At 38.6% G+C, this 24,689-nt stretch overlaps 1 protein-coding gene across 2 annotated transcripts; it reads right to left on the bottom strand.

Moving 5' to 3' along the window:
- Window positions 1–88: 88 nt before the first annotated feature.
- On the bottom strand, window positions 89–24,672 carry CASP7 (caspase 7). Of its 2 annotated transcripts, none has more exons than XM_080403338.1 (7): window positions 24,526–24,672; window positions 23,292–23,404; window positions 5,597–5,745; window positions 4,588–4,716; window positions 3,935–4,110; window positions 2,334–2,472; window positions 89–1,674 (listed from the first exon to the last, which is right to left on the bottom strand). In XM_080403338.1, exons 2-7 carry the CDS (start codon window positions 23,402–23,404, stop codon window positions 1,451–1,453), a joined length of 930 nt encoding a protein of 309 aa, XP_080259464.1. In that variant the 5' UTR covers window positions 24,526–24,672; the 3' UTR covers window positions 89–1,450. The 2 variants fall into 2 exon arrangements, with proteins under 2 accessions (XP_080259464.1, XP_080259465.1); XM_080403339.1 differs by lacking the exon at window positions 24,526–24,672 and adding an exon at window positions 24,084–24,231.
- Window positions 24,673–24,689: the final 17 nt, after the last annotated feature.

Below are 24,689 nucleotides of genomic sequence, written 5' to 3'. Positions count from 1 at the left end.
CTCCATTCTTGGCTGAGAGAGGTTTTGGGATGTATTTTGGTTGGTTTTCACTTCACCAGACTGAGTGAAAAACATGCAGATATTCATAGGAAATTAAAAAAAAGGTCTTTATTGATTCCATGCTCAAGACGTCCATAAAACAATCATTCATTTAATTCAAATAACTATAAATTTGACTTATGGAAAAAATATATACCTCAATATGCCAAAATATTTGTAACAACATTAATTTACTAATTTTGTAACTTGGCTTTAATAGTATGCACTTATTTTCTTAGAAGATTTCAAAAGAGTATTGAGTACGTTAACTGGGAAAAGGGTGAACAACTGATCCATTTATCAATTTAACCAAATCACTAAACTTACTTTTTTGAGCTAGCTACCAACTTTAAAGAAAATATAAAAAGTAGGAATATAAACATCACCAACATAACTCCAAAATACAAAATCAAGACCATACAGTCGCTAAAAAGGCACTTCTGGTTTCTGATTCAAGTATTATTTCCCATCTTGGCAAAATTCCTCACAAATAGAAGCTATATCTAAACATACAGTTGTTACTGGGACATGTAATTCTACCATTTCAACATTAAATTTTAATGTTTTATAATAAAACTTTGGCATTAACTTTCTGTTGGTTCAAAACTTCTGAATCAACAAGCAGACTTTTATTTCTGTAAGCAGAAAAACTGTTTCAGGCCATTCTATCAGTTAATTTCCGTATGCAAGGCAAAAAGCTTTACAATGGCACTTAAGGTATCATCCAATTACAGTTTGCCAAACTTTTACAAAGATTTTCATTTTTATTTTTCTATTTGTTACATTTCCATGCTATTCAGGTAAATAATCTACAAACACTGATTTATTTTTTTTATTTATCCATCTTACGCTAGAGCAATAACTAAATAAATTGACTTCCAGATAAGGCACAGAGCAACCATTACTCTTCATTAATAGTGTTCATAAAAAGGAAATGAATATATTAGACTAAGAAACACACCTTAAAATAGCTACAAACTGTTTCATCACCAGACATACCCATAATATGATGCTCTTTGGATATCTCCGAGGAAGTTACGGTTCCATGAACTAGCAGTGAAAGAAAAGATGAAGTCTCATGATTAATTTTTTTTGTTCTTAATTTACAATCTGTTTTCTGGAATAAACCTTTACCGCTCAGAACATCTTCAGTAGCCACAAATCATGACAGCCACACTAAGAGGAATCAAGATACAGAATTAGTATTAGCTGTCAGGTTGGCCCACAGCATTTTATTTCTTCTTTAAAATCTTGCATATTGCCCATCCATCAGACACCCCAGCTTACACAATATAAAAATCTAGCATAATTACATTTCTGTAAATAAAAATGTGTTACTCCAGTTTATAATCAAATCTCCACCCAAAACCATATGCTGATCTTTCATCACCAGCTGCATTAAAATGTGCTTTCAGAAGTAAAGTTCCTTAGTAAGCATGGAGACCACACAGGGAATCTGCTTCTTCTCACTGAAGCGTGGATCATCAGACTGTGATTCAAAATTTGTGGCAACCACATAGTTGACTCGTGTGAGGATCTGCATGATCTCAAGCTGTTTTCCATGCTCATTTAGCACAGAGCACAGAGACTGCACAAACCAGGAGCCTCTTCCAGGATTCCTCCAGGAGTAATAACCTTACAGAAAAGACAGATAAGAAAGTACACAGGGTTATTTTTCCTCTTTTTTTTTTTTTTTTTTTTTTTTTTTAATTATCTTGTGTTGAAGAACGGAATGGCAGAGAGATATGTACTAATTTATATGAAAGATTCTGGGCAAAGAGTAACAATGCCCACACAGAAAGTTTAATTCTCATCATTTGTGTCACATATCCTACTTCATTAAAGTGGAGAATGAGTATTAACTCTCCAAACCTCACATTATTGAAGGACCATTCTGTATTTTTGCATTTGGGAAACTGCAAGCAGTAAGATTTTATGTTCTTCCTCTTGAAGAATAAGTTTTGTACTGGAACTATTCCTCTTCCTGTTTTCATCACATATTCAACATACTCTCTACACTGGGACATGGAAGGGCACGATTCCCAGAAAATAGTAGTACTGAGTTCATCATCTGTCACGTCTGTGTCTTCTCACCTGCCAAATCTGGGCTTTCTCCCATTGCCACTGTAACTAGAGTAAAAGAGGTGGATACAATACACTGGCCCAACATACACTGGGCCTTGGTGTTTTGTCCATCAGTGTACAACGTATCATCAATGAAGGTCAGTCTACAATAAATCAATATGGGTGATGCTTTTTGGCTTCTGTCCCCACACTGACCACCTTTTCTTTACCTGGCACTGTGGAATACGCAAACAGAAAATCTGCTTCTACTGGGATTTTGTATCTTGGATTGGCATCTGTTTCCAGAGTGTCATTTGCAGGTCCTGAGTCAGTTTGTATACCTTCATCAAATTCAGAGCCTCTGCATGCCTGAAAGCAGTGAAGACAAAGAGAAATTATTCAATAAGGAGAAACTAAGTGTTATAAAAATAAGTATTCATTAACATTTTTTAATCAATACAGGTTTAAGCAGTACTTTGCATGTATTAGAAGCAGAAGTGCAATTGTGGGGGACATCTAATTGTTCAGTGATAAAATTACTTATCTATAGTACTGTGTTGCAGACTGTGGAACCCAGTGGACAGTCAAAATACCAAGTCAGCATTAGCTTATGCTAACCATGATTAATTTTAGTAGTCTACAGGCATCCTCAGCACTCCATTATTTTATAATGTCTTGTGCACTGTGACTTCTGGACATTTTCTTTACATGGACTACACATTGTCTTTGGTTCCTGACATGCACTGCTGTAGCACTACATTTCACAGAACAACAAAATCAAAATCACATCCCAAAAATCATCTAGCCCAATCCCCCTTCTCAAGCAGTGACAGCTACAGCAGATGCCCAGGACCGTGTCCAATTGGGTTTGGAATATCTCCAGAGATGGAGACTCTGGGCAACCTGTTCCAGGGTTTGACCACCCTTTTCAAGTATATTGCATTTTTAACATTTTTCCATTTATTCTTAGTTTCCTCTTAATCATGGGGTTTAGCTAAAGGGCACATGGGGACCACAGTCCAGGCTGGCAAGTTTCAGCTCTTGATCAGCAGCTTTGACTGACAGCTTTTGCAAAAACCAGCATGTCTGATGGGCTTACATAACAGGAGTTGGTTGCCTTTATTAAGATAATTTTAAAGGCAATGAAGTACCCATTTCAAACTTGTAATTAAGAGAAACATCACTTTAGCAGTGTGAAGAGTCTAAAATAGACAGTTTTCACTTTGAGGTTGAGGATTAATTGATGGAACAGCCTAGGGAAAACCACATCTGCTGCAACTCCCATACATATATAATACTACGATAAAAAAGAGAATTCAGACCCATGGTGTTTGAAACAGCTGTCTTTAAAAGCTTAAATAATATACAATTCATTATATGTTAATGCAATAATATAAAATTATAGGCTACTGAGGGAAAGAAAAAAATATTTCTTTTAGCAGAAAGCAGTATTTGCTAGAGACAGCCTTTATTCAGAGACCTGGACAGTAGTGTTTCTATTGATGATCACGTACTGTCCTCAGGTCTGTTTGAACAAGAGGGAGTTTCCGTTTCTGCTTTTAAGTTCATATATTGCCACACACAAAGAGAAACCATGTACAAAATTACAATGAGAACATGTTGTTTACATCTGTGAATCTTGCATATCAATTATCTTTTGAAAACAAACAATGGAAGTCACCCATAGTCCACTTCTCTCAAACACGTTTCTACAAAACCTCCAGCAAGATTCTGTAAATTAATGTACAGGGCTGTTCTACAGCAGGCAACCAACATAGCACGTTTTCCCCAGTGCAGCAGTAGGACATTATGTCTACCATAGGGCTCTTACCTGAATGAAAAATAATTTGGGTTTGCCTATAAGGCTTTTACACTTGTCTCCTCTGAATAGTGCAGTCAAACTCTTGATAGCCATGGGTCCATCAGTGCCATAGATGAGCCCTTCTTCCCCATGGCTTAGAAGGATACAGGCAAAACAAGCGGCATCACTGTGGTTCTCCTCAGCAGCTGCAAATCAAATACTTCTTAGCCAAAAGGAAGCAACATTTTAATGAAAATTGTATTTAGCAAACACATTTTTCTGAGACTAAATATACATTGGGCTTCTACTGGAAGGCACAAGAAGGAACGGACAAAGGTGACACAACTCACTTTTTAGTGATGTGATGAGTACCTTGAATACATGAATACATCCTTCACTTGACTCTGAGTTCAGCCCACTGGAGTCAACAGGCTGGACTCCATCTAATACAACAGGCACTTCACCTAACATAACAAGAAAACTCTGTATTTCTGAAATGATGTTGGAGGAAGAGGTGTGGAATTAAGCCTAATCCATTCAGCCAAATCCTGCTATACGGAATATTGCATGTAGCAGGGCTTAAGCAATCTGTTCCAATATGATCTGCTTTGAGTAGGGGGTAGACTTGGTGACTTCCAGAGGTTTTTTCCACTCTAAATTATTCTATGATTCTGTATTTTTACCTTGTTTCAGTAATTTTTCCATATCATCACGGCTTCGGTCATTGTATGTGTAAACCTCAAAACCTAAATTTCTAAAACTCTTCGCTAGATCTCCAGCGTCTTTGTCAGTGCCATTGCGTGTACCCATTCCTGCCAGAAAACAAAGAATATGGTTGATTGCACATTACACAATTCAAAATAACTCACGTGTTCAAAGGTAAATTTTTAGGTTTATAATTACTAAACCAAAACAATGTCATGGTGACATGATTTTAAAACAATCCTCTAACAGTATTCTCAGCACTGAGAACAAAGGGTGAGATTTGTTTTAATGCAAAATAATGCAAGGTTCGGTGTTAACAAGTTATCTTACCCAGAAAGATGCTGGCCTGCCTCTAGTACCTTGCAACATAGGACCTCTATGGATGGTTCTATCTCCTTTTGGTTATGCAGTGTAACACATGCCTAAAGCACCCCAAGGAAAAATTGTTGAAAAGAGTCCCTATGACACCCACATAAAAGAAACCAAAATAAATTATGTGGAGTAAACACTTCATTTAGTATGTTTGCCAAGTATACAGGAAAAGACCTACGAAGTTGACCACAAGTATCTGCTTTGAAACCGTACATGGTCTGAAAAGTTAAATGCAGGAGTGCGAGCAGAGCACACCTACAGCTACTAAGTTTTGTAGCACAAAGCTGCAGCTCAGGGACAGAGAAGTTAGAACATGGGCTGCAGATGCTGAAGTTCAAATTTTAACAACACAGCTTTAAACTCTGGGACAAAGGTTTAGCTGGAAGTTGGTGGAGCAAGATGACATACTCTTTGAAACACATACTGCAAAGAAGCTGCAAAAAGCCACTCTAACGTAACCGTTAAAGAACAGGAATAAATTGTAGTAACAACTATTTCTTAAAAAAGATAAATAGATCCATTAAAATTCCATGTCCTAAAAATAAAATGCTTATTCATTAATGAAAGTATAAAAATTCTGGTCTGTAGTAAGTATTATCAAAGGAAGACCATTACCTGTTTTGTCTTCAAAATTTTTGTTGTTTATAATAATACATTTGCCAACTTTCTTGTAGTCCATATTATACTGGAATGTGGGTGTAACAATTCGGTACTGATTACTGAGAGAGGACTTTGGCTGTTCTTCTTCTCCATTCTTCTTTTTTCTAGGTGAATCAAATGAAATCATTGTTAGTGGCCAGTCACATGCAGTGTGCCTATTTATCTTAACGCAAACCATTTGGCAGCCCTACCTGATATTTTTTCTTCTCTAATGTTTATTTTCATGATCCAGGCATAAAGATCTCGTGATTTGCATGAAGTGATTATTGTATGTGATTGGATTCTGATGATGGTAAAATGACCCTGGACTGAACTGCAACCAACAGTAGTATACATAGGTCCTGCCCCACAGATAAAACAAATGGCCTAACCATGAAGTCAGGCTGGCAGTAAACTTTTGCAAACGATGGTTCTGGACATACTTTACTTTCACCATGAATAATCTATGGAAGGACAGACAGAACTCCCTTAATAACTATTCCAAGCACAAGAAGATATGCAGTTCACCCAGTCATGTGAAAGGACTTGTTTACTGAATCACAATCTTTCCTAATTTCTCTGAATTAGGAAAAGACTGAGCAAAAGGTAGTTTCTCATGATAAAGGTTATTGATGTGAGCAGCTGATGTGTTGAACTAGACTGCCAAACATCAGTCTGAACCTATACAAAAAAACTTAAGCACATTTTAGTGTAATCAATACCTGAAGCTCACTTAAAAACCAAACCAAACCAAAACAAAATGAGCTACAAAAGTTTTCTGTTAATATAACTGTGTACTGATCTTTCTGCTATGTGTGGGAGTCTTAGATTGGATTAGAAAGAGATGCAAAGGGATAGCAGAGACTTTGCTCACTGATTTATTCTAAATGAAGTATTAAGAACAAATCAATTACAGCCAACATGCACAGCTGGAGTATAAACATGAGGAATTCAGCAGTACTTGCTGTTAGACGTGGACTTTTGGTCCAAACAGGCAGCTTCAAAATTTGCTAAGATCTCAAGCAGAACTGAGGCCAGTGAGAGCTTATAAGGTGTCTGATTCAACCTCAGGACTATAAACAAGCTTTGAAGCAAGCCTAGGTAGAAACAATACTCAGGAAAGTGCAGCAGAAGTTATCAGTACCTCTCTCATTGGAAGCAGAACGCTGGACCAAATAGTATTTATTACTGATGTCTGAGAGGAAAACATAACCTACTTTTGCAGCACAAATAACTGTATAATACAGTTTGATTTTAACAAAATTAGATTTTCCCCATAATCTCAATTAAGTACTTTCACTATTCTCACTCTGACAGCTATTTGCTTCAATAATAGCCTGTAGACATGAGATTGGTGCGAATTGATTAAATGTTATTTATGTAAACCACTTCCTTACCTACCTGATTTAACAATTGTATTTTAGCTTTAAGTGTCCTCTCTTTTATTACTAAAGGATGAGACTAATTGGAAACCATAATAAACCTTCTCCAGATGATTCATTGTGTTTAAATGCTACTGCAATTAATTTTTTTAACAGCTTCTTCTTATCTTTCAGCGTCCTCATGTTCTTTTATAAAGGGCCAAATTAAATAGCTGCACCTGGCAGGTTTTCTCTGTACTGTTTTTACATGTGACCATCCTAGTATCCCCTTCTCTCAGACTTTTCGTAGATACTACAAAACAAGATATTGAATCATACATACTTGAGGATTTTGTCTGATACACTGGAAGTACAGTGTTTTTCTGGCAAATCACAAGTATTGGTATTCTCCTTGCATACTGCTTCTTGAGGGCTCTGGGAGAAATAAATAAATATCCTTTGCCTCAAGAAAAGGTTTTAACATTTTAGAGAATTATACACAGCTGTATGATGTTAATATTACATTTGACTTTCAAAGAGGTCTTGGATTCTTATTTTAGCCTAAAATTCCCCCTGGTCCTACATCACTAGACAGCACTCTGGCAAAGGGAGAAAAAGAAATTTAAAAACAACAAATAACCACTCAGGTCGATGACGAGGCTTATTTCCTTAGCCCACACTGGATTCAAGTTTCTACAGATTTATCGGGCTTCACTGACTTCCTGAAAATGCTGAATGACTAACAGTGGCTGTTGCACACAATAGGGTATTTTCAAGAGGATTGTACACAAATTTCTGTTTATGTTCAACCCATGAGCAGTTGTGAACACTTGGGGCAGATGATGCACTGTTTGCTCTCCTAAAGTGCTGGAAGCGATCTAATTCTAGTGCAGAACTCGCGCAGCTATGTGACCCTACAAAAAGCCTCACTGAAAAGTGCAGCTGGGGTTAAGCAGCACAATATCGTTGCCACACAACTTCTCTGAAACCGCTTCGCTTCCGAGTTCATTAGTTTGCACTCATTCATGCAGAAAGATTTGGGCCTTCTGCTGGTATTCCCAAAAGTACACCTGAAGCTCTGCGTTGGCCAATGTCCAATATCACAGACCAGCCCCATCAGCATGGTAGCACACATAGCTCTTACCATTTCCTCATTCCTTTACAGAGGGGTAGTATGGTTTTGTCCTAAAGACTCCTTCCAAGCTGAACAGGCTAACAAGATACTAAGCAACCACAGCATGCTTTGTAAGGTCACACATATAATTTCTTTACTGGCAGACAACAAAAAGTTCCAGAAATCTTTTGGTACATGTCCAAACAGAATGACTAAGGAAACAAAGGTCGTGGAGTATACATCTCTTGGGCCTGCAGTCCCAACACAAGTTGCTCTTTGACAATTCCTTTTTTTCTGTGCCAACATAGCACAATATGGGAATTGCTTGACTGGCCTAAACTGACAGTATAAAGGTACAACTCTTTAGTCTCAACAAGCTAAGTCAGACCTTGTACTAATGACTAATGTAAACATAAATGCAAATAATGACTAATGTAAATGTATTACTAAAGTAATAATTATCTACCGATCAGTCCTTCAGGGAAATGCCTTGTCAGTGACAGGCTGGCTTATGACTGAAAGCCTAAACCTTTGCAGCTAATTTTTTATTCTCTAAGCTTTGAACTGGACACTTGTTAATATAAATGTTTACTGCTCTTGTTCTTACCAGGCTTTCTAACCACCATATTTACCAAAAGGGCTTCCACAGGTTAGCTGTGTGGTGTTATAAAATGTTTTAAACTATTTGCGCTTAGTTTTATTTCATCCTGCTTCTCTGACATCCACTGTCTTCAGTTTCCCTCTTTTGGGATTCAAACTTGCCCAGACTAGATAGAAACTTGAATTTTATGACTCTTTACTCTTTTTTTCAGCTTTTAATTACAGCTACACCATAACTCCTTACTCCACTAGCAGTAACTGATCTTTCCCTTAGACAGAAATATTCTTCCTATCAGTGCTCTCACACATTTCATGTTCTCTCTCTGGAGTGAAGAGTTCAGCAAAACTAAAACTCCACTCTGGCACCCTCATACAGCTCGCACATTTTCACTTTTACTGTGTCTCTAAATCCAGGCCTTAGGTTTGACAACAGTATGTCTGGGAATGGGATTTCATCGTCAGTGTCAGCTCTGGGAAAACCATTATTATCAGCTTCACACTTTTCAAATATTAATTCAAATGTAAAGTTACCCATACAATTTATGATTTTGTTACCAAACTTTTAAATAATAAAGGCCAAATTTCTTACCACCACGGGGGGCTAAAATTCTGTCAAAGTCACTTGCACCAGTAGTGAACCTGATTGTCTAAAGCACTGCTACTTATCACAACAAACTTTCTTTTCTGTTACACTTTGGGTAAATTTTGATGTCAGTATGTATGGATATCAAGATTTAGGGATAAAAATACCTCTGTTAACATTTAATTATACCTAAAGATTATTTTCAATAACAATTTTCCTGAAAGCCATGTCTCTTAGCAACTGATACTTCCTCTCCTTTTGCTTCTTTCCTACTGGCATCTCCCTGCACTTACTTTGCTACTGTGTATTAGTATGACATCCGACATACTGAGAATCCATGTGCAGGAGAATGGCTTCCTTGCTTGTTGCAGTCTCTCATCATCTCCCCCACCTGCTACAGCCAGGTAGCCAGTGACTGGAAAAAAACCTTTTGCTCTAAAAGGGCTGGTCTGCTGTAGCTATATGGACTCCCCTTAGAAGAGCAGTAGCATAATGCAGGGAAAGGTCTCAAGAGAAGAGCGCATGAAAAAGTCTCCAGAGTAAAAACTGTTATACCAATCCATTTACTAAACATCAACATTAACAATGATTAAAAAGAGGATGATAGTAACTGACAGACAACAGAGCTCTTCTGAAAACATGAGCTGCTTGGCCTTCAAATCAATGTGACAGCACACAGAAGAAACAGATATCCCTGGAAAAGAAGTCACTTAAATAGCCTTACATGCAGAGGATTAGCTGAATAAAGACAAATTTCACAATCATCGCCATCACATCACAGGATGGGAGGAGTTTCCCATTTGTTTTTTTCCTGTTTGTTTGCTTTTCTAAGAGGAAATCAATGTGTTAATCAAAATGAACTCTAAAAATTGTATTACAGAGGGATATGTGGGCTTTGCAAACAGCTATAATCCCTTTCCTGGGAAAGTTAGGGACTTTTGTTGCTGTACTGCAAAATGTAAGTGTAAAAAATAATTCTACAATTAAGATACTATTCAATTTAAGGAAGCTGCCATTCATAATTGGGTGGAAAAGGCTAAATTGATTACAATCGCTTCTATTTGAAGTACACACACACAAAAGAAGAGAACTCTATCTTGCTCTATCAATTTCAGTGGGCTTTACTTCATAAGGAATACACAGAACATTATAATAGTTTTTACTCTGGCATGCTTCTTTAATGCATTGTGCAATCATATATCATTTTTGAATGACTGGTAACAGGTTTCTGTTAAAAAGAAAAATTGCCTTAAAAAACATGCTATCTTTACAGAATAAAACATTTCAGGATCCCATCTGGAGTCCCTGTGCTTTTTGGCACTGGAGAATAGTTTTATTCTAGTTTCTGTCACATTGTCAGCCTTTCTGTTGAGTCCAGGCAAGAAGACTGCAGCAGAGGTAAAGTGACAGAGTCCATAGTAGAAACCTCAGGTAATCCATTGACATCCACCAGAACTTGCATCAACTTAATATGGTGGGATGCAAGGTATCTTAAAACTGAAATGCTCTTTATTGTATTACAAACAACTGAGACATTTCCCTCGTGAGTCTTACATTTGGGGACCTATTTAAAGGCTTCCTTTGAATAAATTCCCCATTGATTTACAATACAAATAATTTTAAGACCTCTGAAGAAACTTACATACCTATATTGCTGATTTAATTTTATGCAGTTTGTGTGGCTCTATGCTACTCTTTCTGTCTAACCCCCCTCCCCCCCCTTCCATTATTGCATGCACAGTATAAATGGTGTTTGTGATTACTGCTCATCACAAGTACTATGTTTGCTCTCCTGAGGTAGAATCCTGGATTGGGTTCATTTTGTAAAAAAAATAGGTAGTTAAAGGATAAACAGGAAACAATGAAAATTCAGAGGATTACATTTGAATTCACAAAGCATCACCAAACTATGTGTAGTAAAACTGAGTGTACTGGAGACCAATTCAGAGTTATTCTTCCAAAAGAAGTGATACAGAAACAGAATTCATAAATTAGACAAATCAAGGTTCAGCGTTCTTTCTGTTCTATGTTTCTACCATAGCCTCAATAATTAGTGGTCTATTCATGTCTGATGCTTTCTGATGATCATACATTAATATGTCTTACTCCTACACAACCTTCTTTTCATACTGCCAGCTTTAATACTTTTATCTAGCTTTAATACTTTTAATCCAGTCTAATTTCACCATATTTAGTACACCTCTAATTACTGTACACTCTCTCCTCTTTGAATTTTTTTTCTCTTGAAACCTATTGGCAATAACAAGCAAAAGACACTTGTTAAACCTGACTAGAGCTTTCTAGATCTTAAGTTCCATAAGGAAAACTCTTTGTTCTTTGTCAGATCCATTTTGGTAAGGTGTCACGCAGATTTTGAGCTGCATGCAAATAACAGATTATCCTGTTGCCTTTTCCTGTTAATATTGCATCAGGTTGGCAGAGCAGCAACATTTCTGGACAAGAAGCATGTGTCACTGCTTGAACTGTCTTTTATAAAACCGAATATTCCTTTACTGTTAAAAATCAGAAAACATAAATTATATGGTATAAGGACTAAGCATTAATCATAGGGGCTAAACCAAATATTACAACTGTATTGCACTGCGTTTGATGGTGAGATCCTGAGTCACATGTTAAGATGGCTACTTGCTAGAATACTAAGTGAAACCCAAGATAAACATTAACAGGAGCCACTGCAGAAGACACTGGCATTTGGGACATCTCAATCCCGTTTCCAAACTGACTGCCACACACTATGGGCTCACAAACCTTTTCTCCTGAACATACTCCAATGGCAGGTGCAATTTTCACCTCTCTCTTTTCAGACAGGTAACACCTTACCAAGGACTCTTTTGAAAGAGGTTAAATGTAACTGTAAACCAAGAAAATAAATACTTTCCCCTCACAATCTTTTTTTAAGCAAAGGTTACTTAGGCCTTCAAATTATATGCCACTAGATAAACTGAAAAACAGCTTAATAGTTGAAGCAAAAAATCTCCCGATGAAAAAGGGGCAATAATAATTATATAGAAGGAAGTTCAAGTAAACACTGCATACTTTCAGTTTCCCTACTGAAAGTTATTAGCAAATGACTGCTGACTTTGACAGACTAGCACCAATAAAATAACCAGCCCTTAGAAGGCTATTTTTAAATATGCTCCAGATAAGTGTTGAAAGAAAATGCTAAAAATTTCTAATATTACTGTCAGAATCTTTTCAACATAACAGGAAGTCTTCATTTAGAAGAAAGAAGCAAAGTGGTCCTAGAAAACTGAAGATAAAAGTTCCCCCCAAGCATCTAAACATGTTTCACCTATGCTGCTTACCACAGCAAAGAGATGTCTTACACCAAAGGCATGAAAACTGACAGCTGTTATTTAGAATAGCAAACATAAACAACACAATATAAAAAAGACCCCAGAACATCAAAACATGACAAACAGTCAAATGGTCTTAGATTTCTGTTCCCTCTAATAGTCTTGTTTTGCCTGTTAAATTTTAAATTATGGTGAAACATGCCAAACTGGTAATACTGGAGCCTGAAGTTCATATTTATCAATGACATATAAAGTCTGTGCAACCCCTACATCTTCATATACTACTCTACTGAAGGGCCTAAACGTTGAAAGTCATTTTGGGGAAAGGGTGGAATAAAGGGAAACAGCAAGTGGGCTACATGAACACCGCAGCCCCTGATGAATGCACCCTCTTTTCTCCTGGGAGCAGGCCTACTAAAAGCAACAGGACTAGTCAGGCAGTAAAATAATGCCTGTTTGTATCTGTTCTCAAGACCAGGGCATAACAATTATTGAGCCTCCAGCTTCTTTTTGAACTGCCAATTAGTTCCTGACTTCTTCAGGACATCTTTGGAAGTAGCTTGTCAGCTGACTAAACAACGCCAGTTTAAAAGTCACTAGAGGCCAAGCCTTTTGTTTGAATGAACCTGAAACGAGGAAGCTAATAGAGACAGTACCTCTTGTTTTTTTGGGAACTGATATCCTAAGCCCTCCTTATTACTGTAAGCACACTAATTTTGAAAAGCAAACACTGCTGTAGCAGTCTTGAAAGAACAGAGTTCGGTAAATAATGAGATAATTTCCTTGAACTGATCAAGATAATAGAGCTGGGAGGGATCTAAGCTATCATTAACGAATTCTTTGCCCAAAATAGGACTGAGTTCATTCATCCAGTAAAACAGTATCATACTAACAACCTACTTTTGATCTTACTATGACATATGTAGCAATACTATTACAGATTTTGCAGAAAATGTGCAAAATAAAATGCTTTATTTTTTTTAAAGAAATCCTGGCATTTCCCTAAGTTTCCTGGAACATGCTATATCACTTCCAAAAGTAGAACACAAGCCATAGAAATATTTATTAAGATCATATGCTAGCTATGCTTTACTTGCTTAATTTGAGGAAAAGTATTAAACAAACCAAAATGCTCAACTGGGGGGATATGTTCTGTTACCTACTAAGAACCACTTGGTTGTGCTCTGGACAGAGAACTGAGTGTGAATCCTGCTTCTGCTACTGAATAACTTCAAAACAACTTCCTAGCTCTTGGTGTTATTTATTCCATTACAAAATGGAGCCTAAACAAACTTATTTCATAAAACAGCTGCTGATTGTCTTCTTTCCAGGGGGTCAGTAGTGTACAGTAAACAAGAGAATGATTTCAAAATCCACTGTTTTGTACATCTGTACAATGTTTATGTCCAGAGGGTGTGAGGTAGCTTACTGCCATGTGCCTCCTGGAGGAAAAAATGCTTGAAACAAAGATATTCTTACTGTCCACTATGGAGTTTTACAATGGCTCTCAGTCCAGAAACAGATTCCATATTCTTTGGTTACTGCACATAGCGTCCCTGAAGAGATAAAACCGCTAGAGCCTGCAAAGGATTATTTAATATCAACTGCAAAAATGACAGGGTTTCAGTCCACAGAATATGCCATTTCCCCAAAGTATATTATAGCCCTAAAGACCTCTGGGACCTTGACTTATCACAGTCAATATCACAGCTTACCACACTGCAGCTACTCAGGTGAACTATACCTGCTCTTAAGTTCCTTTGCAACTACAATCTAAAGTGTATTAACTTCAATCACAGTAAGGCCTCACCTACCACAAAGCTTCACAATTCCAACAGTCTCAGAGATGAACAAAATCAACTAGTGAGCTACAACATGCCAATTGCAGTAACTGACTGACCTGAGCGTGAACACACTTTTCATTTGATTTCTTGCAAAGCAAGCCACAAACCCTTATTCAGTAGTTACTATAAACCTGCAGCTTCTGTTTAAACTGCAGAACATCTTTTAGATTTACATCCAGCCTTTTTTTAAATGATCCATTGCTTACAAAAGGTGCCTCCTATCTTCTGACCATCCATCGCCTATGTATTTGTATAGTACACTATATATTTGCATAGTGCAAGCAAATTATCTTTAAACTTTAGTTAGAGAAACTAAATACATTTTAAATCCTCACAATATGACATTTTTCAGACCCTGAGTTACTCTTGTAGCTTTTTTGTCCCATTTGAGTTTCAGACCCTTCTCCAATTAGGAGGGAGAATCTTCTCTAAGAACTTGTAAAACAGAGAAACCCAGCCCAGGACAACTGGAAACAGGTAGCAACATCCTAGTCTTTGTGCACTTAATAAGTAGAACTGACAACCTACATGACAATTTTGTGGTGTAACACCTGCAGCAGAGAAGATCAAAACAAAGTTCTAAACTCTTGACCATCAATTTGTAATTCAGCTTCAGCTTTCTAATTAGCTGGATGATATTTGCTGTGCAGGCCTCACAACGCTGTATGCATCATAATATTCAAATAACATTCAAAAGGTAACAGTTTACAAATAAAGAATATTGTTTGCTGAAAGGCTTTCTGCTCATTTCCAGAAAACCTGCATGTACATACCTTCCAGGGGTGTTCTAGAAACTGAAATCTTGCACAATCATATCCTAGGTAGTATAATATACATAGACAACTACCAACTATATGAAAAAAAAAAAAAAAGAAGCCTCTCTTATCTACCATTAGGTACTAAAAGCAATTAACAGAAATTAAAATAAAGCAACCCCCTCCAAATACTGTTTCTTAGATAACATTCTGGCTAGGAGTAGCAATTGCAAAATGCCAGTAGAGTTGTAATTAGCTTGATATAAGCATTGAAAGTAAACTCTTTCAGGGTATTCATTCATGAGATTTCCAAACAGGTGGCAGAGAAAGGAGGAGATAAATAACATTCTACAGTACCTTGGCTCATCATCAAATGGTACTCCACACTGCATCTGAAAACAGCTTCAGCTTGTCCTCAAGAACAAGTCTAATCTTCTTTGCTAATGCTAGGAGCCCACCATGCTCAGGGTTACATTGCAGAGTGAAACAGGATTCTCTCTGTGTTCAGGCCCAAAGATTTGCATGTGTCAGCAGTGGGTCACGCTGGACTTTTCTATGGGGCTATTCAAACCCTCATAGCTATCACCCTGCAAGCTGAGGTCATGCAGGCCTGATCTACCTTTGCTGACAAGTGGAAAACACGCTCCCATCGCCCTGATTCTATCCCCGTTCCTATGTAAGAGGGCAGGAAAATACAGCAGATCTTGAGATGGAGGTGGGATGCAGACGTCACATTGTAATAAGTCTTTCTTCCTTCCCTCAAAACCTGATCTGTGATCTGCCATTAGTACAATATTTAGACAATGAATATTTCTAAGTAAATAAGGCAAATTAACAGACAGTTTACAAAACCTCTTTGCATTCTAATTCATAGAACTATATAAAGAGGGATGTAGAGGTGCTGAAGCATGTCTAAAGAAGGACAATGGAGCCAGGGAAGAGTCTGGAGCACAAGCCCTATGAGGAGCCACTGAGGGAACTGGGGCTGTTCAGCCTCTAGAGATGGAGGACCTTGTTGCTCTCTACAGCTCCCTGACAGGGGGCTGCAGGCAGGTGGGGGTCGGTCTCTTCTCCCAGATAACAAGCGACAGGACAAGAGGGAAAGGCCTCAAGCTGCACCAAGGGAGGTTTAGATTGGGTATGAGGAAAATTTCTTCACTGAAAGGGTGGTCAAGCATTGGAACAGGCTGTCCAGGGAGGTGGTGGAATCACCATCCCTGGAAGAGTTTAAAAAACGCATAGAAACAGTGCTTGGTACATGGTTTAGTGATGGACTTGGCAGTCCTGGGTTAACAGTTGGACTTTATTTCAAAGATCTTTTCCAACCTGAATGATTCTATGATATTTCTTATATATTTACCTTAAACAGATTTGGTTTATTATACGTTTGGCTTAATTTGGTTTTGATTCCTTTGAAAGCTTAAAAATGACACTACTTAATAGCTTTCCTCCAAATTTTGTATGATGACAGCCCAGAGTTTGTTGTAATGAAGGAAATAAATTACTACACTAAAAAGGAATTAGGATACTTGACTCACTGTTGTGATTGCTACAGATACAGTTCATAGATAACCCACTGTTTGCTGTGTTTCACGAGATAAAGTCTGTAAGGAGACTGGAAAGAAATACTGACTGCAAATCAATGAGTTCTTACACATTAGACTAGGTGCTTTTTCAAGATATTTGGGCATTTCCTGTGTGGTACATCCAGGAAGCATCCAGGGGAAAGTACAAGCACCACTCACGATTTTCACTAATTGTTAAATACTCCTCCAGTGTTCTTCAGCGATTGAGTCCCAGATCTAACAAAAACTGCAATAATAAAAAAAAAAACAAAACAAGCTCTGGCTTAAAAGAGAGTAATAAAAATGAAACATCCGTGTTGCTCTACATTAAATTCTCCTTATTGTCTTTGTAGGAATTAACTTTAACAGACTATCGATGTCAGAACCTATTACTTCTGAAATTTTATGTCCAGTGCTTTGGGGGGAAATACGCTGATATTTAGCTTGTGCAAAGCAGAACCCACAAACTCCAAACAAAATTAAAATTACATTGCGTTAATAATAAAAAAAAAATAGACTTTTGTATTACAGTAGTGAAAGGAAAGATCATCACCCACTTACAGGATGGACTAAGGTGCACAGCGATTTGCTTAGAGACATAAAGGAAATGTGAGGCTGAACCAAGAGTTCAGTACAGACCTCTGAGTCGCAGCCCAGAGCATAACTTCAGATAATGATCCATCTGCTGTTATTTGTTTTAAAGTAACTTCCTATTTTTACTCTATCTAAGGATAAAAGAGATACTTTTCTTAGCAATATTTATTTTTTAAAGATCTGTAATATTCTGTCACTGAAAAAAACTTGTAACAGAGCTGCATTTTTATAACTGCAAAAGTTATGATAAAAAGATGAATTATCATTCAAGGCATCATTTGGATTTGAACACATTGATTTCAAGGCAGGAACAGCTGACATTCATGCAGTGGAGGCCAATACAGATTCTTCATAAGCATAGGGTGCTAGCAGTAGTACTGTTTCTACAAAGTAAGCAATTAATTTATAAGATCAGTGTATCGGGTTTAAAAGATTTCGGTAGCAGGGAGGCTACAGGGGTGGCCTTTGTGAGAAGCTTATAGAAACTTGCCCCATGTCCAACAGAGCCAATGCCAGCCGGCTCAGGACAGACCCGCTGTTGGGCAAGGCTGAGCCCATCAGTGACAGCGGTAGTGCCTCTGGGATAACACACGTAGGAAGGGAGTACAGTTGAGCCCTGGAAGAAGGGACGGATGAAGGGAAGGTGTGTTTAAGATTTGGTTTTATTTCTTATTACCCTACTCTGTTTTGATTGGTAATAAATTAATTTTCCCCCAGTTGAGTCTGTTTTGCCTGTGACGGTAATTGATGAGTGATCTCTCCCTTTCCTTATCTTGACCCACAAGATTTTTGTTGTATTTTCTCTCCCCTCTCCAGTTGAGGAGGGCAGTGATAGAGCAGCTTTGTGGGCACCTGGTGTCCAGCCAGGGTCAACCCATTACAGAGATCACACCCAGTGTTTTCAAATGCCCCCCAAAATACAAAATGGGCAACTCTGGAAAATACATGCATCTGCATCACTGTGAACTGTTCTTCCCAAAGTTCTAGCGCAAAGCAGTGTCTCACAAATCAAGTAAATATAAGCTGTTGGTAATCAAAAGGGGATGGAAAATAGCTTCCCCAAAAGAGAGAAGAACAGAAGACCACAGTTGAAACAGAGACCACTTTCCACACCTGTTACAGCTCCAAAGCTGAGGTTCAGCTGGGGCTTAATCTCAAAAGTAAATATTTACTCTTTGAAGGACAAGTTATTTATTTTGAGAAATAGGGCTACAGAGAGGCAATCAATGGTAGTGAAACTGAAATAGACAGCTTTGGTAACATCTGTGCTTCCCTACTTTGATGACCTGTATCCCAAATAAACACTGTACAAATGAAAAGAAAATATACATACCTGTGAATCTTTTTGATCTAAATACCAGTTTACAATCCTGGTAGATATATAACTATTGAACTACAGAAAACAATATATACACTGATGTTTCCAGAAAACTTTCAAATTAATCAAAATGAAAAGTCTCAAACTTTACAGTGAAAAGTCTCAAACTATATATTTAAGGCAGAAATAAATACCTTAAAGATATTTTGGGTCTGCAGTGTTAAACAGCTGAAATACTCTTGGTGACTATGTGTCAGTGCACCCTACAAATCTCTCAAATTCCTCAGTGGGATTTTCATATAATATATTTCATGTTTCTGCATTAAGGGCACTACAGATTTGCACAGTTTCAGTTGTAACTAGGTGTTTGTAAGAATTCTTAAATACGTATTTAGATAATGCTTTCTGTTCCTGGATGAGAAGGGGAATATTGACTGTAAAATAAGACAGTAGGGCTGGAGTAGATAAAAAGTAACCAGAGGACAAATGGTTCTATACAATTAAATTAGAATAAAACTGGAACCTAGATACTACTAACCACCACCCTCTTCTGCATTACACTTCATCACTGAAGCCCACAAACACTCATGATTATTGACAGCGTAAGTACAAGTCTATCAAGCCTTGGGAATTTTCAGATGCAGCTTTTTTTTTTTTAAAAAAACCCTTTCATTAGTAAGAGAAATCTTAGCTCTGCTTAGTACAGTGGACCCACAATTTTATTCTGTTTCATGTTACATTACGTTTCCTGGATGCTAAAATAGGTTTGCTGCTATCCATCTCCCTAACAGAGTTCTCCAATAAAAGACAAAAGATACCAAATGAAGACACAAGCCATTCTGTAGAGAAGCGAGACCCTTTCTAAAGCCTCAGAAGTGTAACAGGAGCACATACAGCATAGAAAAGAAAAAATTATATGGGAAAAAATTTCTAAGTATCACATAAAAAATTAAAATAAACGTTTGAAATCCTCAGCTCAATCTTTGTTCAACCATGTTTTAAAATTTTATTGCACATAAGCTTGCCACTGCATACCCTGTTATTTCTGCTTTCTGAAACATAACTTTTTTTCTCAAGTGCAACTCCCCGCAATTTTTGTCCACATTTTGAAGTAAACAAAATTTATACCCTCCTGCCATCTAGTGGCTACAAAGCCCTGAGCCAAACACCACCAGCAACTGTTAATGCAAAAATTAATGCTTTCAACCCTTTTCCACACCAACAGATTTCCCCCACCAACATTAATTAAGTACACTTTTTCAAAGAGAAGGAAATAAGGAGAAGGTAATTCCCCTAAGCTGTGGTGCAGCCGGAAGAACCTGCCCACTCCACGGCTTGTTCCAAGACTTGTGGCCTCCATGGTAAAGCAGGCTCACAGACTTCTTGGAGAGAAATATGCTGTAGTGAATAAGGTTTTCCCTTACTTCTGCTTACTGCTCTTGCTAGATAAATCTCCAGTCACAGCCAGAGAATGGTGAATTGGTGCTGTGAAGCTACTGGAAACAGCTGGTCTTTCTGCATAGCTTTGAATCCAGTTTCTCACTGATCTGTTCTCTTAAATTAAAATTAACATGCTTATTTAACAATACAAGTTAATTGTTTTCCTATTAAGCTTATATATTTTAAACAATAATAAATGAAATGCAATGTAGAATTTCATTGAAAGCACTGCACAGCTAGTAAAAACTGGGTTGCTAAAACAAGACAAGGGACCATAAAATTGTAGTCAATCTAAAGCTTTCTAGACATTTCCTTTGACAGGTATTAATTTCGTGTTACCAAATGAAGCCTTGGCAGTCAAGACATAGAACCATGCTGGTTCCAACTAAAAGTATATCTAGCCTAGTATCTGGTACTGCCTGGTAATGAGTTTTAAGAAAACAAAAGAAATTGGATACAGAACATATTCTCACAGAAAACTGATTTAGGAACATCTTGCGCCAAAGATTTTAACATCAATACTCCTACTGGACTTTTCTTCCACAAATACATCTCATCTCTTCTGAACTCATCTAAAATCTTGATGTCTGTGTATCTTGTGACTTTAAATTCCACAACTGCACTCTGCACTATGTGAAAATGACGTCTTACTGGCTCTTTTAAACCTACTGCATGAACTTTCCATTGGATGTCCTGTGAGGCACAAGGAGCATTCATTCTCTATTCACTTTCTCTTCCAATACAGTCACAATTTTATATTATATCCCATCTTCCTTTATCCTCTCACATTCCTATCTTCCTTCAAGCCAAAGAGTTTTAGTTTCTGTAAGACAAAGACCTTGTCACTGTACTTGGATTTTTAAGACCTTCACTGTCAACCAACTCGTTCCTCTTTAGGCAATCATCACCTTCTTCAAGAAACTCTGATAAATTTCTCAGACTTTTTTTTTTTTCTACAAAACCTAATTTGAATCTTCTCAACCTCATATTTAATCTACACAATTTTTTCACTTCTAAAGAACAATGTTTCAAATTGTATCTTCAAGGAGTTCCCAAAAGATGAATGCCTCAAACTGATGCATAGCCAAAATACTGGAAAAATTTCTTATAGAAAAAAGTGATAGAAATGCTGATTATTGCCTTTCCTTCAGGAATGATTAACTTTGAGTTGTATAATTTAATAATAGTATTAGCTTATTACCTCTTATAAAGACAACCAATACAGATATTAAAACACACATTTTATAAAGTTTAAAAGAAACCTTTGGCAAGATTTAGAAAAAAATATTACATTGTCTATTTTGCATGATATGATTCTGTAAAAATGAATAATATACATACACATCATAAAACATATTTGAAGAATGATAAAATGAGACAAAGTGATTTGCTTAACAGCACATCAAAAGTCTTTAAGACTGAAGTATCTTCACTTCTCTTACAGATTTGTTACCCCTATTAGACTCATACAGTAAGTAGCAAAAAAAAAAACTATATTCTCCATGTACTTTCTCTGAATTATGCTGTTCACTTCAGTGTGAATGTCCAATAGTAAAAATAAAATCAAAACATTGCCTGTAAATACAAGTCTTTGTATAAACACCTCTAATAAAATCTCTCTAAATCCATGAAGATTTATTTAAGTTGGAAAAGACCTTTCAGATCTTCAAATCCAACCACTAACCCAGGACTGCCAAGTCTATCACTAAACCATGCACCAAGCACTGCATCTATGTGTTTTTTAAACTCTTCCAGGGATGGTGATTCCACCACCTCCCTGGACAGCCTGTTTCAATGCTTGACCACCCCTTCTGTGAAGAAATTTTTCCTAGTATGCAGTTTAAACCTCTTTTGGCACAACTTAAGGCTGTTTCCTTTTGTCCTGTCGCTTGTTATCTGGGAGAAGAGACCGACCCCAACCTGCCTGCAGCCTCCTGTCAGGTAGTTGTAGAGAGCAATAAGGTCCCCCCTGAATCTCCTCCACGCTGAACAGCCCCAGTTCCCTCACTACTCCTCATAGGGCTTGTTCCCTAGACCCTTCTCCAGCTCCGTTGCCGTCTCTGGACATGCTCCAGCACCTCTACATCCCTCTCGAAGTGAGAGGCCCCAAACTAAACACAGTATTCCAGATGCAGCCTCACCAGTGTAGAGTACAGGGGGACAATCACTCCCCTTCTCCTACTGGCCACACAGTTTCAGATACAAGCCAAGATGCTGTTGGCTTTCTTGGCGACCTGGGAACACTGCTGGCTTATGTTCAGCTGGCTGTCAACCAGCACCCTCGGGGTCCTCCTCTGTCAGGCAGCTTTCTGGACACCCCACCTCAAGCCCATAGTGTTGTGTGGAGTTGCTGTGACCCAAGTGCAGGATGCAGCACTTCTTGTTGAACCTCATGCAATTGGCCCTGGCCCATTAGTGCAGATTCTCCTGTAGAGCATTCCTACCCTCCAGCAGATCAACACACCCACTCAACTTGGTGTCCTTTGCAAACTTACTGAAGGTTTACAAAGCGAAGCAGCCATTTGCTGACATTCAACAGTATTTGTAAATTTTGCATGTTCTTTTTTCATCTTTTGCATTTTCAATTACATTTATCTAATGTTTTCATAAGTATAGACAAGCAGTACATAGTTCTTCCTTTCTATACATTTAATGAATATAAGCTTACGCTTCAGTGAGTCTACTATGTTTTAAAATGGAACGCTTTTAACTTATTCTGTAATGGATTACATCTTTAGACTCAGTGAGGCTTCTTTGTGCTACAACCTAGATGGCACGTCCAAGCTTTAAAGTAACTTAAATAGTCAGCAGGGGATTCCAATAATGCAGATTAGCTGAGCTGAATGCAATAAAATAGATAATTAATGGCATATTTAATTCCCAATTCCACCGAAGGGCAATGTTTAAGATGAGGGACTATAATTGATGCTAAATTAACTTAGTGGTCCCTTACTACCAAATGAAGTTTATGGGAGATACTATAGATTTCCCTATAGGGAGATACTATAGAGAGATGCTTTAAGGTACAGAGCAGGTATATTAAACCTATACAACATAAACCATCTCCCTATCCAGACCATCTATGACACTGTGGATTCAGCAAAATGAACACCAAAATCCCTTTAGAAGTGTAGTATAACAGCTGACAAAACAGTAAAAGGATTAAAAATAGTAACTTACTTGCCAAAAAGTGAGAATCTGCTACTTCTGTCTGGCTTTGCATCAACTACATCATTGCAATCTTCATCACCTCCCTCTTCATCACAGCGAGCAACATGCTGATCTCCCGACATCTACAAATAAAAGTGCAAGTATGTGTCCCTCAATGAATGCTATCATTTTAGAAATACCTCTGTAAACCAAACCATTAAACCAGCTACATGTGAGGTTGTTACACTGTTTAATACTTGATAAAGTAAGAGTGGCTTTGGACTTCTGGCTTTGAATGGCCATGACACCGCACCTGCTCAGTCCTCCATAGTAGCCTGTGTCAGCTACCAAAAGTGACTTGTCTCACACCGCTGTAAAAAACTGCGGATAAGAACAACAGTAATAAAAAATTTATGGTGAAAGATCTTATGATTAATTCACAGAAAAATTTTCATGGTCTGGTAAGAAGTATGTTAGGAAGAAAGCAAGGACAACTAGTATCAAAACATTTGTAACTGCAATCCTATCCAGAGCTAAGCCACCCAGAGAGCTCCTGTATTACCTTCCACGGATGACAGCTTAGGTTTTCATTTCTCTGTTTGTCTATAACAACATTTAATACTAATTTTATATTGTTCTCATGATTAATACAGGTGTACAGTTTTCAGGGGAAAAAAACCCAAACAGTTGTGCAGCGTTCCCTGGAAATTAAAAGGTATTTCCATTACATTAAGCAGCCTCCCACACAAATTGCTGTATTTCAACCAGTTTGGGTTTTTTTTTGTTGTTACTCCAGTGTGAACTTGGAACGCATTCATTCACCTCAAAACCAACACAGCACCGAGGGGCGTGCGAGGCGGCGGGTGGGCATCGAGGGGGAGCACGGGGGCTGCCCCACGGCCAGGAACCCGCAGCCCCGACTGGGGGACAAACCGCCACGGCCACCAGCCCCCCGCAAGTACCCCTGCCCTCTCCCAGGAAACGGCTGCAGCCCGCGCAGCCACCCGAAGGGCCGAAGCGGAGAGCCGCCGCCTTCCCCCCCGCGGCCCCTGGGCGGCAGAGGAGGGCAGCGAGCAGCGGGCCGGGCCCCGCGGCTGCCGGCCGGAGGGAGGAGGGTGGCCGGGAGAGGGGCGGCAGGGAAGCGCGGGAAGGCGGGAAGGCGCCCGAGGGGAGGGCGGCGGGCGGGACGGGGGGCGCAGGGGGACGCAGCGGGCTCGCTGAGGCGAGCGGCGGGACAGGCGGCTGGGAAGGGGCCAGGGCTTGCCTTGGCGCTGGGCTCCGGCGAGGCAGAAGCGAAAGCGAAAGCGGCGGGACGGTGCAGTGGGGCGCGGCCCCGCGGGGGCAGGCCCGGGCCGGCGGAACCCACCCCGGGCCGGCAGAACCCACCCCGGGCCGCCCCGCCTCGCCGCCGGGGCCGCCCCCGGGAGG

This window comes from Falco punctatus, assembly GCF_963210335.1.
Source record: "Falco punctatus genome assembly, chromosome: 9".
Classification (NCBI taxonomy): domain Eukaryota; kingdom Metazoa; phylum Chordata; class Aves; order Falconiformes; family Falconidae; genus Falco; species Falco punctatus.
This window is presented reverse-complemented; position numbering and strand designations above follow the sequence as displayed.